The sequence below is a fragment of the Charadrius vociferus genome, unplaced genomic scaffold (assembly GCF_000708025.1).
Source record: "Charadrius vociferus isolate BGI_N301 unplaced genomic scaffold, ASM70802v2 scaffold436, whole genome shotgun sequence".
Lineage (NCBI taxonomy): Eukaryota > Metazoa > Chordata > Aves > Charadriiformes > Charadriidae > Charadrius > Charadrius vociferus.
In genome coordinates, this window is record NW_009649187.1 from 6,787,474 (window position 1) to 6,803,851 (window position 16,378).

General features: G+C 42.5%; 1 protein-coding gene across 1 annotated transcript in view; it reads right to left on the reverse strand.

Moving 5' to 3' along the window:
- The window catches only part of CAMK2G (calcium/calmodulin-dependent protein kinase II gamma), a 123,255-nt gene that overhangs the window by 27,322 nt on the left and 79,555 nt on the right, over positions 1 to 16,378 (reverse strand). Inside the window, exons 9-13 of the mRNA XM_009888839.1 lie at positions 16,133 to 16,216; positions 15,187 to 15,281; positions 12,457 to 12,579; positions 10,051 to 10,134; positions 9,345 to 9,387 (exon numbers count right to left, since the gene is read on the reverse strand). Coding sequence (XP_009887141.1) covers positions 9,345 to 9,387; positions 10,051 to 10,134; positions 12,457 to 12,579; positions 15,187 to 15,281; positions 16,133 to 16,216 — 429 coding nt within the window. The remainder of the gene's footprint in view (positions 1 to 9,344; positions 9,388 to 10,050; positions 10,135 to 12,456; positions 12,580 to 15,186; positions 15,282 to 16,132; positions 16,217 to 16,378) is intronic.

Here is a 16,378-nt window from a genome sequence, read left to right on the forward strand (position 1 = left end):
GAAGCAGAAGTAGGTCAGATTTTGGTTTCAAGACTATTCTCTCTCTCTCTCACTCTCTCTCTCTCTCTCCCTGCTTCCCTCAAAACCACACAAGACTTCAGAAGGACAACCATCCTGCTAACTCCTCTCTAAGAGCAAGAGACCTGGAAAATAAGGCCAAGTCACTCATCAAATCCATCCTGATAGCAGAGGGTCACCCATCCTATCTACTGTTCACCTAATTAGGCAAAAATGCTCCCACTTTCACCATCTCAGGAAGATCAAGTCTGAAATGAGACTTTAGAGCTCCTCTGTTTCAATCCTCCACTCACACGCTGTGACTCGATCCAGTGCCAACTGTTACAGGGGGAAAAGCTAAAGAAATCTGCCAGATTTTTGCAACGGGATAAAGGCTTTACCCTCAAGTGCAGTTATTCACATAATAGCCTTTGCTTATAAAGGGGGCACTGACAACACAGAGGGCTCCTAATTACTGTTATTCACAGTTACTCTGTTGAACCATCTGGATAGCTGAAAGGAAGAGACTGGAGAAGTGCAAAAGGCAGCATCTGATAACTGTTTAAAAAAAAAAAAAGAGAGAATGAGAAAAGACACAGGAACTAGGCTGAATTTCTTCACTGAAAGATAAAGATGTTCTGGTGTGCTTAACTTGAACAACTGGCACTAGCAATGAAAGTGAGAGCATGATAAGCACAGACAGGGAGCCCACAACAAATATCTGGCAGAAGGCACACTTGGGACTGATGATGGAGCTGCTCCATCTATTACAGAAAAGTGTATGTTGACAACGACTGTCAACAGTAAGTGCCCATCTACAACCTCAACAGATATAAAACAAAGCTTGCCTACTCATGAAAAATATATTTAGTTGTTTCAACTTCTGTAAACAGCATGCTAGAGATCTACTGGACCAACACACTCATAAGCTTCTCCTAAGCAGCTGCTGGGAAGCATACGGGTATGGGTAGTTGATCTGGATTTTAGCTCCAGCAAAGATGAGACCTAGAGAAAAGGCAAGTCCTAAGACAATGCTCATATGGCTGTTGAAATGCTTTACTCCCAAAGACATGCCGACCAACTCACGCACAGGCTGCTCAGTCTCTCTCTAGAAGCAGCAACATTAAGCAAAAATGTTTTTGCAATAGCCAAGCAACTGTTCAAGTTTTATGTCAAAAGCATTTTCCACCCTGCCTTCCCTACCACATGACCCTACAGATATGGATTAACTAGACAGTATCAGCTGCGCTGGTGCAAATGACTACCGTGTCTCCTCACAATAAAGAGGTGGCACCCTATATAAGTTTATTACAATTTCTGAATTGGTCTTCTTAATTCTATTCCCTCATGCAAATATAAAGCTGGACCAGGAATTTGTCTTCATTCCTGCTCTCAGAAACCATCCAAGAACACTGGAAGAACCTTGTGCAGAGGTTTCCTGATTGCAGTATGTCAAAACACAATGCTCCAATGTGCACATGTAAAGGTGGGCAAGCTGTCCCAAGCAACTCATCTGCCCTGCAATAGTTTCCTTGCTGAGTGTACACATACTAAAGTATTGCAAGACTGAACCTAACAGACAAGTTTTTGCCACCGTCAAGGCATGATGAAGGAGACCAGCTTGACTCCACATGCAAGTGAGAAGGACAAAGGTGAACATGGGGTCAAAAGGGGTCCAGGATTTATACCACATATACATCAAGGCATCTCACAACAACTGCTGAAAAAAAGAAACTGTTATGGCCTTACAACACTTCAGAAGGAGTAAAGGATTCAGCAACTTCACAAATACCAAAAACGGGACATCGCTGAAGTGGAAAAAAAAAACAACCAAACCATCAGAGAAGGGAAACAGCACCACCATATGTCCTGGGAATGACCCAGACACAGACTGGGAAGCAACATTTTTCACACTTTGTGCAGTTTCCCCAGAAGCTCACATTTGTCTTTGTGGACAAAAGACAGCTAAAAATCACGTTCTACGGCATTAAAGCAAATTCAGCTGACAGCCCTTCCATGTGGCCTAGTGCCACGTAACACTGATCCAGTGCTCCCCTTGCAGCCTGCCCATGTGGCCCCCTCCTCTGCTCGTACCTCTGCACTGCACACACCGCTCTCCCACAGGCCTGCCAGTATCCCAGCACTGCAGAAGGAAACGCGGTCTGTGGTGTATTTGGTCCTTGCATCATACTGTGGTTTGTAAGGGCAACTGGAGAGCCCATGAAATGCATTCACATGCAAAGATGACTGCAGACACCTCAAGCGAGAGGGAAGCATGCAGACCCACAGATCGACCTGTACATGTTACGAGACCAAAATTATAGGGGATGCAAGTGGAATTTCTGCAGCAAGCAACAGACAGGACTTTCTGTAACAAGAATCATTTTAGAAGACAGGCAGCACCACCCAACATGCAGCTTAGCAGAGACAACAGGAGGGGAAAAATCTAAGGACACATGAAGGACACATTCTTTACTGTTCAGGAAAACTCTGCAGTTTTCCAGGCATGAGATACTAATATTTATTTTCACCATCATTCCCATTTCCTCTAAATGTTAAAGGGATCAAATTCCCTCTTCTCAGTGGAGTTAACAGTTCCTATATAGCGAAGCGATACAAAGGCACACACTGCTAACCCCGTAGCTTAAAAGCACAGTTCTGTTCCTGGTTTAACAGGACACCCTCCAGTTAATCTCTGAAGAGAAACACAAAAGGCCTCCCTGTACACTCCCCGCATATTCCTCCCTCTTCCCACATTTCTCAGTTTTGGCCGCCACAGGCAACAGCCTGGGCTCTGGACCACAGTCCTGGCAGAAACACAAATCCCTAATGCTGAACTCATCAGCAATAAACACTAGACACTGGATGTGCCGGAGCCGAGGCGAGGCGGTGGAGGAGGGAATTTCCAAGAGGAACCAAGATACCCACTCCAAACACAGCCATGGCTAGTGCCTCCCCCATGCCAGCCCCACTCCTCTTCCAGCAAGAGCAGCCCTTTGCCCAGCCTGCCCTGGCTTTGCCCTGTCCCCAGCTGTCAAATCTCAGCTACATTTCTCATCTTGGTTAAGCTTCCACAGAGTATTTTTTCGGATGCAGGGATAACACTGAGGTTGGTTTTGTTGAGCCTGACCAACCCCTGATGCAAGTCTAATAGACAACCCAGCTTTTAAATACAAGCACTTACACCATGAAGAATTTTGGACTTTGCTGAGACTTGATTATTAAAATAAAAATCATATCATACCAACACAGAATTCCCAATGACATAGAGTTGCGAATTGTCCTCATATTCTCAGTTCAAAGAAAGTCAGATTAACTAATTCTCAACTTGATGTCACTCCAGGGGCTCACCAAAAACCAGCTAAGAGTCAGTATATAGCCATGAAGAGGCACCTCTGGCTACTATTACAAACAATGCCCATGAATACAGTGTCACTTCAAGAACATTTCTCTATTAAAGACAAGATGAAGCAAAGACTGATGCTTAATTCTCTGTCACAAAGGCTATTTAGGCACAAGTCACTCTAGCAGCAGCCATTTAAAAACAGGACAGTGATTTCACAGAAGAGAGGGGAGTTGTCTTCTGTTCTCTACCCTCACTTTGGTTTCTGTCTCAGCAGTCCCCTTGCTCTTAGATTCCCCAGTGACTTGCTATGCAACTTGCTGTAATAACAATTGCACAGGAACGCTATGCACTGAAAGACCAATACAAAGACAACCTATTTGCATGGGATAACTGCCTGGCAGAATTTACAGCATGGACTCTTTCTATTGCTGAAAAGTGGATTTATTTAATTTTTTTTTAGCCCTGCTTTACTATTAACTCCTTCCGCCCCCTAAATGACACCACTGTTCCAGAAACGTACCTGAGCAATAGACAAGCAGCAACATTTAACATCTCCCCCCTCTATGAAACGCCTTCCACAAGGGCTTCTGTTCCTCAACCACACTAGAGTGTGTTCAAAGAACTGCTACAGGATAAACAAAGGGTCATGAAAAGCAGTCAGATACTTCAAAATACTCTTTTTAAAACAAGCAGAGAGAGAAAGGCAGAACTAGGTGGAAAAGGCAGGTAAAAACCCCAAACCAGTAAGCAATGTAAGCCATTACGTGATCTGGACCTACAGGATCTCTAGACACAGCAGACGCTTTCTTTCCTATCAATTCATCTCACCAAGCAGAGCCAATAGCTAGCACTGTGCACAGACTTCCAAAGCTTTGGGAAAATCTCAAGGGTAGATAGTCTTTGAAGATACGGATCCATCTCCCAGACATGCCGCAATGGTTTTCAGAGAAAGATTAAAAGAGGGAGCATTCATTAAAACTAAAGCCTGAAATACACGACCCAGTGGCGTCCTCTTGGCCTGAGCCACAGAGCTCCCAGTTCTCCCGGTGGTGAATAATGGAGAAATTGTGTGGGAACCCGGTGATTTCTTTCCGCTTTTTTTGCCTCTGCCAGCCTCAGAAAACCACAACATTCTCCAGAAAGACTATGTACAAAAAAGCCAGAAAAGAGGACCCAGTTGGACAGTTTGTGACATTTCAATTAATGCTTTCAAACACCTTTCCGCCAATACAGAAATTTCACATCCCAAAAGACACTCTCTTTGCAGGTATGCATATGTACACACACAAACAGGAGCAGAACCTTAAAGGCTCGAAACAGTCTTAACACCCACCCTAGACTTTCGAGGCTGAATGCTCCAGCAGTCCATCCCAAATTCAAGAGTTGATAAAAATGAGAGCAATTCTCTTGCAGTATCACAAAACCCCCTCCATTTCCTGACAAACCAAGAAATGAAGGGGTGAAGGGCAAACACCACAAGATAAGGCATTCATAGAGTTTTCCTGAACTTTAGAGAGAGGAAGATAAAAGTAAAGGGAATTATTATAATAATTTAAATCCACTTTTGATAATAAATTAGACTGTCGGGTGATAATGATAAACATTTAAATGCAGCAATAACATCCACATGATTCTAGGAAGCTGCAAAATGGAAGTTTACTTACTGAAGTACACTACTTCAGCAGGTCCCCACCGTAGGGGTTGAGCACCATTCTCTGAAACCCCTGCCTGTTTCCTAAGCAACTCAGTAGAGAGAAATCACTGAAAACCAACTTAATTCTTCATTAAATTTGACCTCATCTTCTGCTTAGGAAATGTGGTTCCCTGTGATCTCATACTCATTTATTCAAAGCTCTCAGGAAACATCTTGATACATTTTTCCCTCCATATTTTCATCCTTTGAATTCACACTAGAAGGTTAGTGTTCACAGGAGTCAGGTGATACAAATTTCTGGTCCTGAATGAGTATCTACATAACCAACACAGCATAGCAGAAACTTCAAATATATTACTTGCACAGTTTTAACTTTACTTTGGTTAAAGGAAAGAACCCAAATGCCAATCTGAGTATAAATATATATGTATACACACACAAAATAGCAAAAATTCAGTTTCTTCTGGAAGGCAGTTATAATGGGACAGTGAAATATTTCAGTATTAGTATTATTTCTTCCTTCTTGCTTTTTAGTCAGCTCAAAGACATCTCTGTACAAGTTATACCAAACATGCAGAGCATATTCAGCCCTTCTTTACTTAGTCAGAAAGCACTCTGCTCCTTGGGTCTGCCTCCAGCCTCTCTCAACCCAAAAACTGCATATCAGAGAGTTAATAAGGATCTGTAATGTAATGAATTCCAGCTATTGTCCCAAGCTGCCATAACAGCTCCTTCACAAAACTGACTTGAGCATGCAGCGACAATTCCCAAGTAAAAAGCTCAGCATCAGTTAAAGATAGAGGTTTTGGGCATAAGGCTTAATTACCTGCAATATCTGCCTTAGGATCTATTTTGAACACAGGGCTTCTGCTGAACCACTTGAGAGAAGTGAACTTCACAGAGTGTGAAAGCTTGTTGAACAACAACTCCCCAAATTAACAGCTGCAGTCCAGTTAGGAAAACAGTACTAAAAATTTCATGTAGTCCACTAGTAAGTCTTGCATAAAAACTAACTTATGGAGAAAAGCAACTTCTCAGCACTTTGTGAAGATGGCTGTTTCTAAGATGAAACCCAATTTTGTCTATCCTTTCACTCAGCATATAGGAGGCTTACTTGCACCCTTAAATACTTCAGCTATTGGGAATCCCTGAAAACCTTGCCAACTTTCTCCAATGAATTTACATTTACTTCTCAGAAGGTGATTTAGGAGTTTCTTGCATATGATCTAATCAATTGATTTACCTGACTGTACTTCTGTATTCTGTAAGTGAACGCAGATGAAATCAGTGTTTGCTTGGATCATCTGAACATCAAAAGCTGTGAGCATCCAAATCATCCTGTGTATACCCTGGTGTGACTCTAAAGGCCCCACTGTGAAGTTTAGATTGCAATGTTCTCTCTCGCAGCTGAATGAACACCTACCAGAGTGCAGACAGAAGCTACAAAACCCCTTATTATAACCAGGTCTCAGTTTCCTGACTTATACTGAAAGGAGTGCAACTGTATCTGCTTTTAACAAATAGCCTATGGCTGACCTGAGATACAATCTTCTAAAAGAACCACAAACGGCGAGTATTAAATTGTTGAATATACTATAACTGGGGAAAGGAGCCAGATCACGTTCTTTTATCTTTAGGAACTGACCCCAGGGCAAAAGGCCCCAAGAAAGCCACAGATTACTCATAAAACAACTGAAGCTTTTTTTTTTTTCTTTGTAAAGTAAGATTTTTTTTTTTAATGGGAATAAAAGAGAAAGAGTACTGCCATAAACCCATTCAGCATACAATTTGTCACAAGCTAAAATCACACTGTCAAATGAAGGAACTCCACATTACAAAATGTGTGACAGCAGAGACACTAATGACAACAGGATTAAAGAAGTCTTCTCATATTTCCTGCAGATAGTACTATCACGCCTAATTAATTGATACCAGGGTCACATGAGCCTTCATTTTCCTCTTGGTTCACAACATCTGTGAAGAAGCTTTTAGAAGATCTCATCCCCAGACAGGAAGAAGCTTCTCTCTTCATAAATCCAGTTCCCTGTCTGCTGGGAATGGGGCTTTTAGAGGCCCACAAAACAGTGTCACCCAATTAGGGAAAATAAAAAACCCTTAAGGTCTTTAGCAAAAGAAGCAAGTACTATTTTGGAACTTTTCAAGCACAGTTAGGTGACCTGTCATGATAGGAAAAGTCTGAGCTCTACACAGACTTTAGAACGTTTTACTTTCGGTTAGCATGCATTTATTCTTCAATTCCAGCAGATTTACGTATTTCAACTGCAACAATTAAATAAACCTAAGTAAATTTAAAAAAAAATAAATTAAAAAAAGTCAAGCTCATATGACACACAGTCCCACAAAGAAAACAAGAGTAGCTGATCTTCCCGCTTTCAAAACATTAGGAATAGCTTCTGTCCGCAGAGGCTATAAATGCTTTGCATCTATATTCACAACATTTCTTTCTGGACAGTTATTCAGAGCATCTCATTCCCTGGGATCACAGCTTATATTCAAAGCAGAACTCAGTGATACTGAGAACCCTGCGCTCACTATGGGCCACCTAGGATTTCCTTTTCTTCAGCTGTTAACTGAAGCGGATCCAGCAGCTTCAGCCCTTGAGACAGAGAAGAATGAGCAGAGCAAGCCCTTTCCTCCTCGATACTAGCTCAGGGAATAAGTGGATGTATAGGTCACACACCATTAAGAAGAACCCTTCTCTCAGGCATTTCATGTACTCAAAATCTGGGCCACACGAGATTTTCTTACCCAAGCACTTCTGCAGCTTCATTAGAAGTGACAACATTTGCAGACTAAAAATGAATCCAAAACTGCTGTTTAAAAAAAAAAAAACACACCAAAACAACTCACCATTTCGGAATCATCAATTAAGTGAAATAAAAACTAGCTGTGTGAATAGATCAAAACCCATTCATACCAGCAGAAAGCCCAAGAAAATGTTACATTTCGTACAGTCCACAGAAGCCCTGTTGTTGTGCCATAGCTCCTCAAACAGTCATTTCAGAGTCATTATCAGAAAACAACATATAATTTTTTAAGTCCTGTAATATCCTGGGACAGGTGAATGGAGAAAATAGTTCTGGCCCTTTAAGGCCAAACTATCAGAAATGCAGTACAGAAAAATTGCTGTAGCGACAAAGTAGTCCCAACATATTGGCACAGGTTCACCTGAAAGCAAGAAACAAGGAAAAACTGTTCTGAAGTTCCTAAAGGTTGTCCCTTAATTGTAGCTTGATTTCGCATCCTTTTGTTTTTTTAAAAAATCACCTTGTACAGGAGGTTAAAAATTCTGCCTTGATTTCACAACAGAATGCATGCATGAATGAGCACTTTAAATGTTGGGATAATTGTTTCACAGAGGTTTTCATTCAAATTACAAGTTTATTGTAACATCACCCAGAATATAAGTTTTGGTATCCACCATTAGTAAATGGCCAGATGAAATAATTACACTTCCATTTCATTCATCATCACCTATAATCCATACAGCAGACTTTCACTTGAAAGTAACTGTAGTCATGTCCAATAAAAATCTGACTCATGCATTCAATGATTGCCCTTTTTAAAAGAGGAAAAAAAAATAATGTCAAAGAGGGAGAAGAAAGCAAACAAACCCATAAACTGAAAGCACTTGCAAATAGAGGTTTTCCACCCAAAGGGAAATGAACACAGATAAGACTGCATCACCTAGATGTGCTGAGACAAGACAATCATCTTCCAAAAAGCACTGATTTGCATGTTGAGATTTGCATTTTCAGTAAGTGCACTACGTAATGCAGTTGGGTGGGAGCCAGACTACCAGTTATTAAGCTTAAAAGGATGAAAACCAATTCTGAGACTCCAAGAAGGAAGACTCTAATAGCCAGATGCTTCAGATCCATTTTTGATGACTCAAAGTAATACAATACCCAAATAGCTCCCATCCCTGTTCTCACCAATATTATTACTTGCCCTGCGTCCCTGCCTCAGGTGTAAAGGAATCACTGCTATCTAATAAGAGTTCTTGACTCCTGGTTTCAGATGGGAAAGCTAACAAATGCCAGCTAGAATTTCCCAAAAATAATCTGATAACAAAGTATCACGAAAGGATCGTGGCAGCTGACTTTATTTCTGTTTTACACCAGACTATAGCACCATGTGCTCCTCCTCAAAAAATCACTTCCTATTTCACACTGGTCACCCGCCAAGGCAAAGTGTCCACTATTACACCATGATGAATTGTGAGCATGTTTCTCCCCTTCTACTCAACCACAAAATGGTTAAAATATCCCGACTCACTCACACAAAACAAAATCAAAAGAAGGGATGGGAAGAGAGAGACCTTACCTGAAAAGTTCCGAGACACAAGCATCGTTGTGAGGATTGCACCCTGTGGGGAAGAGAAAGCAGGAATAACAGACAGTGTCACTCACTTCAGAAAGGGTCTGGGCTGACCCACGGAGAACACAGAGCATCAGGTGCCAAAGCAGAGGTATCCCAATGCTACCCTGGAAAGTCCTAGTGTATCCAGGATTCCCACACGTGGCTGTTGGACCTGAGATGGGACCGTTCGGAGCCCTGCCTCTCTAGAGCAGCAGCTAGAGGCCAGGCAGGATAGCCTAGGTAATCTAAAACGGCACTAAGAGTTGTGCTTAGACACATAGCTGCTTCCTAGCTTTCAAATAGCTGCTTCATGCAGAGGCCAGAGACTTTGCCCTAGCTACATGCAACTGGTACACTATTACTGGGAGGCAGAGAGTGATCAGAACTAAAAGCACCGAGATTTAAGAACCAGTTACTCTATTTCAACTCTCTTGCAGAAAGTAGAAGGGGTAGTTACGTAGCAGAAGATGCATGGGAAACTTACAGCTTTGGAGACAGAAACTACCCAGCTTCTCCACGCACTACTTCCGTACCTTGTACCTGAGCACCACATAAGGTACTTCACTAACATTAGTGAGATGATCATAAAAAAAATATTGTGGCTAGGAAGGCATTAACCTCAAGTGCGGAGGATTAAAAACAAACTTAAGGCAAACTAACATATACTTACCTTTAGCTTCCTTCTAGCATTGAACTTTCTCAAGCATTCCACAGTCTCCTGCCTGTGCATCATCGAAGCGACAGTGGATCGTTGCTGAAAAACAGGAAGAGCAAAAGATCAAGAACATACCCTAACCGAATCGGCCAGGGGGGTTCGCTCCACTTGCACACAACCGTGACATGCAAGCTGACACGGCCAAGCCTCTCACCACTGCATGGCTGCAAAACACTGCAACTGGTTTGTAACTTAAGAACTTCCCAATACAGCAAGACGTGTTAAGTCAAGGTTGGCAATTACAGGACTGTGCCCAAGAAACTCTATGATTGAGGTACAGGTGAGAATCAATGCTCCCTATCTCTCAGGCAGACAAATGGGTCAAGACGGTAAGAAGATAAAGTCAAATGAACAAGCATACCCATGGGGGGACTGAGTTAGAGGCACTACAGAAAAGTTCTGAGTTGCATTAGTTACTGCTCTAAGGGGACATTCCAAGTAGTAAGTGAACACTAGTAAGCGGTAGCCTTCCCGGACAGGGCAACTCCCTGAATATAACTGCTTGACTATAGCAGAGGCCTCAGCATCTTTGCATCAGTTTTGCAGAAATCAATTTTCAGCGTGTAAGACAAAAGATCATATAGCCCTATTGTACCAATGCAAAAACCTGAACATAACCTCTAGCCAGTGACACATACTTGTCACCCACAGTAGATGGGGTTCCCATCAGCTGCAAAAAGAGAACTTCCCAGAAGCGTTGCCAGTCATCAAGAGCACATGAGGAAACCAGAGACTGATGGTGCCAGGCATTTAGAGCACATGAGGAAACCAGAGACTGATGCCAAAGTAGCTGTTGCTCTTGCATAGAGCCACAAACCTGAATTCCCTTTACAAGGACAGTGGGTGAATTATTAACTTGGCAGATCAGCATGTACAAACCCTCCATTACCCTTCTCCTGCTTGGAAAAAATTCTGCAATACCCAAAAGAACTGTAAATCATGCTCATATTCATCTAGTTTCATGGGAAGTCTCTGCTTTGATCCTGTTGTCAAAGCTGGTCATCTGCTGCAGCACACACGGCAGTGCGGAAGGAGAATGTAGCTAAACTGTCCTCTAACAACTCTGGTGGTCACTGTTCATCCAGCTTCTTTAGGAGTCACAGTGATGTCCAGTTGTTCAATGCAGACTTATAAGAACTTCAAAAGTTCAGTGATGCTAACAAACTTAGCGTCTCAGATAAACTTCTAACATTTCCTACCACGTTTACTTCAGAGGAGGAATACATCACGAGAAAGAAAATGTACGTTGCACACACAGAGACTGCAGAGCAAATGGAAACAACAGACTCAACAGGAGGCAGTTTGGGCGAGAGGCTGAAATGGCTGTGAAGTGAAATCAAACCCCCCATAACTCAGAGAAGGAAAGCCTCTCTTGAACTGTTCTATATTATGTTGCCACAGGGAGTGAGCTATCGTAATATATACGGTTTTGGTTACAGGCACTGGGACAAAAGTTAAATACACAGGAACTGCTATTGATTACAAGCATGCAAGGAGAAAAAAAAACAACAGAGATGTAAAGTCTCAGCTAGTGCGAAGCTTTGACTTCCAAGGACCTTGCATCACTTAAAAGGAGGCACTACACTCCTGTTACACAGATGTTCACATAAGTAAGCTTAAATTCCTAATTTGTCGGTTTGTGGCAGAAGGAAAACACCACCACGGTTTCTCAATAACAAATGAGTGAAGGAACACACTAGACACATCCTAGAACGCAGAAGTATGTGATGGTATTACAAGAGCATCTGGTTAGACTTAGGTGGAACTACTGCATCCTGCAGAGATAAAAGTGCACCACTGCTGCCCTCCCCTACAACCGCTCCCATCTGCATTCTGGGATTTCCTTGCCAACTTTGCAAAAGATAAGTATTTTTCATGTGTGGGGTCTGGCAAGGCAGAAACTACTACAGCAAAAGATTTTTTTGCTGATTTCAAGTTTACAGCCAGTTAAGCTGCAGCACAGCAGAAATGTTCCAACACTGTAAAGATGCAATGTGATAAACTGAAGTAGAGATGAAGAACAAAATAATCCTAAAATATTTTATCTGATGCCAAGCGCCATCTGAGACTTTTGGATAATATGGATTAGAACAGGAGACATGGGGAAAACCAGAAATTATGGGCATTCACAAAACCTCTAAAAGAATAAGGGATATTTTTTTTTTTGTACAGTGGCAATAAAAGCACCACAGCATGACAAAGTCGGCTTGTATAAGGTCAGCCTCCAAAAAAAAAAAAAATTTAAAAAAAATCACAATTTGAAATGCTTAAAATATTCTGGGTTCCTCTGCAACTAAGTCTTCTTGACATGTCAGTTCAGGGTAAACCAGAAATCAATCTGTAACAGAGGAAAACACTTACGCAGACCCATGGATGTTTGAGAGCCTGGTCAGCTGTGATGCGCTTTGCTGGATTTATTGTCAGCATCTGGTTGATCAAATTCTTTGCTTCAGGAGTCACAGTGTCCCACTCAGGTGATGGGAACTGAAAGAGGAAGAAGGAAAAGATGATGAACTGAAAATATCTTCTACTAGCAGAGGAGATTCTCCCTCCAGCACAGCTGAATTCCAGCTTTTGCCCTTTTGATAGCAGGGCCAACATTTGCAAAACCCATCATTTTTTGTGAAAACCCAGGCTGAACAAAAATCATACAGAATCCAGCAAATGAACGGTACCAGACAGCAGGGCACACCTGTACCATTCACCAGACACAGGCAGGAAGATTAACGGCTTAAAAGCCTTTTAAGAATCACTCAGACCTTTGAATTTCTTTCACACTCAACAGTCAAAAAAGTAGTCACAGATCTTTTAAACTGAGTTATGACATGAAAAACACAAGCACTACCTTTTTTACCCCACCTTGCTCTTTCTCCAGCACGCTAAAAAGCTGTAACAGCATATGCAAAATCACAAACACTTAACTACAGCAAAACCTCGTGAAAGCAAAAACCACTAACAGAGAACATCCCATCAGGTACACTTTCCCCCACCGTAAAGCACAATATCCTGGAACAATACCAGTCACTTAGGTGTAGCAACCCACCAGCAAGTTGTTAGCAAGCACCTACCATACCAGAAATCATTACATGGGGAGCAAGAGAGACGTAATAGCGGATGGGAATACAGAAGAATGGAAACAAAGAATCTGAAGTATTTCAGTTGCTGATCATCCATGAGGGGTAACTGCTCTCTCCTATAATTCCAGTAATGATAAAGATGAGATATTTACACCATCCTCCAGATGCTTGCATGTGGTCGAGGTGACAGCATGCTGAGATTAAATGCAGTACGTCTCACTCCTATGATTCTACTGTACAAATACAGGTGAACTTGAGAACAGAAAGAAATGTGCTGTTGGGATAAAAGTCCCTGTCTTTAAGTGGGGGGGGAAGACCGATCTATCCTGACACATTTCCTTACAGTACTACAACATTTAGAAAAAGTTTATCCCATCTCTCTTCTCCTGCATTTTCTGCTTTGCTCAGCAGCATCATAAATATACACCCACCATATTTGATTTACATATAAATCTTATTTCTGCATTCTCAGGCATCAACACAGCATTATACAATTTGTTCTGCAAACATTTCAAGAGACTAGTCAAAAATTATGATATTGAGCTTTCAGCCAGGACAATCCCCCCACACCCCAACACTGAAGCATTCATGGTAACGCCTTGCAAAACCCCTACCCAACAGCACAAAGTCCAGTTCACAGTTGCCACTTTCTTTACAGTCAAGAGATACCAGCAGACCAGTCCAGTGCATTCTCGGTGCTGGGGTAAGGACACCAAGGGCAGGCACACCAGTAAGACTGGAGCTGTTTTCTACCAGGCAAAACAGGGGAGGAATCTATTGCAACTTGTTCATTATAGGTAAGAATTCAAAAACAACAGGTAGATAGGAGGCATCAGGCACTTCACTCCTCATGACTTACAGAGTTAGACGTTTAACCCCTGAAGTACTTTGAAAATCCCCATCGATATGATTAGTGCAAAAACACTTCAAATGAGAACAAGCAACACAGAAACAAGAGGGGCAGGAAGGCAAGAGAAGAACACAAGTCCATTTAAGGCTATCAAGTACAAAGACATCACTTTTCTTTCACTCAGGAAGCCACTGAGCCAGGACACGGGGTTAGGCAGACCTTTGTTCTCACCAGTACAGCCGCTCTCATGGTCTCAGGCACAGAAGCTGGGAGGTAACTGGGATCCAGCAGAACCCTTGCTACTTTTTTTTTTTTTTTTTTGTAAATACAACGCACAAGACTGTCTACAAAAGTAACTCCCCAGACTGTCTACCAAATTAACTCCCCAACTTCCTTTTGATATTCATACCCACAGGCTTTCAGCTGGGATTTCCAGGAGTTCCTTCTTCCCTCCTGAGCCTCTCCTTACGTGGAAGAATTCATGCCAAACATTCAAGCTGTGGTACCCAAATTACATTTTACAACACCTTTGCTCCCCAGTACCAACCTCCTTGCTATTCCTCTCCTCCAGGCACCTATTTACACCTCAGTTTTGCCATGCTATGAGAACTGTTCCATGAACTGCTTGGCTTTTTACCAGAGCCTCCAACCCACCACGCTGATCCCCACCACAAAGCCACCCCTCCAAAGGCCCCTGCCATTCAATCTTCTCACTGGGCTCCACGCTTTCCATGGCTGGAAGCAATTCCACTATGGCACCAAGGAGACCAGAGACCATAATTTAAGCTATTATTCTACAGATTACTTCCCCTTACTTTTAATTAGGCCTTGATAAAGACAGGCTCCTGCATTCTCCCTTCCCTCCGCTCCTCTGAAAGAGTTAGCATTGGCTACATCTGCAGCACTTTGTGGTAAATGCACCAGAAGACAGCATTTCCCACCATCTGCATTTCCCTAATGACCAGCAACGTTTTGGTGCCCACTGTGATGCTTTTCACATATCCTTTCTGTATCCCAGGCAGTGAAGACAACGAGGTGTATGAACACGCCAAACGTCACTTTGCACAGTAGCTTGGGGCCTGCTGCTGGACACCAAGTAAGATAGTGCCATGTTTTGGATGGCTTCTACACCCATGCAGGTACTCAGCAAGAAAGTGCCCTTACGTCATAGGCTCCGGCTTTGATCTGCTGATAGAGTTTGTGCTGATCTTCATCCCAAAAGGGAGGGTACCCCACTAGCAATATGTACAGAATCACTCCTGGGAGGGAGAGACACAGATACACTATGGTTAGGCTAACACGCCAATTATTCCTTCAGCCCCTTTCTTCCCTCTTGACAGCCCCCAAGGCAATGATTGCTCTGTATCTGCATTTGCCATCATATTTAGCCTTACGAGGTAGAAAAAGGCAGTACAAACGTCTCCTCTGCTGATCCTCACTCTCAGCTCAACACCAGCTGCCAGGAGCTAGAACAAGGTACATGATGTCCTTCTACCCTTCTCCGGCTATAATGGCTGGTGAGCCACAACTCCCAGCTCCTCTCAGAATAAAATGAAGCCACATCCCCTGGGGTTGCTGGGCAGCAAGGGATTTTTTAGGAAGGACTAGATTTTTAGATGCTTATTGTGCATGGTCTTGGGACAAAAGTGCCACTGACAAAGCTAACACTCCTGGCCTGCAGAGAACCATTTAGTCTGTGTCAGGCAACACTGATATCACATATCTTTAAACTTATTGGTCCCAGATACATTTACAGTTCAATTTTCCTCTTTAAAAAATCAGCTCTCTTCAGTATTTCATCTTCTACATAGTATAATAGGAAATTGCTACAGTTATCTAAACAACTGACTCAAAAGCATAGACAGGTCCTATCTCTTGACTCTCAAACATCTGATAGATGGCCTGAGGAAAGGATTAGGAGCCAGAATCAAATGAGTTCAGGCTCCAGTATTAACTCCATCTACACAAGGTGTTTATCCTCAAGTGAGCCTTCATCTCCCCACCCAACAAGAAGGAGCACTACGCACCCTCCCAGCAATAGGTTATAAGGAATTGCTCTTCTACATGAAACCATGTTGTTCAAGTGTAAAACGTTTTGACAGAATCTTACCACATGCCCATATATCCACTGGTTTTCCATAAGGATCTTTTCTTAAGACTTCGGGGGAGAGGTAGCCTGGAGTGCCAGCAAACCCTGTAAAGAAATGGATGACATGAAATACTTACAGTACCCAAGCAGAAGAGGTCTTGCCATATCACAAAACCCACTAGTGGTAACCCACAAATTCCAAAAGTCATTTCCCACCCTTCATCTCGTATTTGCTAGAACTACGTCTTGGTAAACCAACCGAAAGGG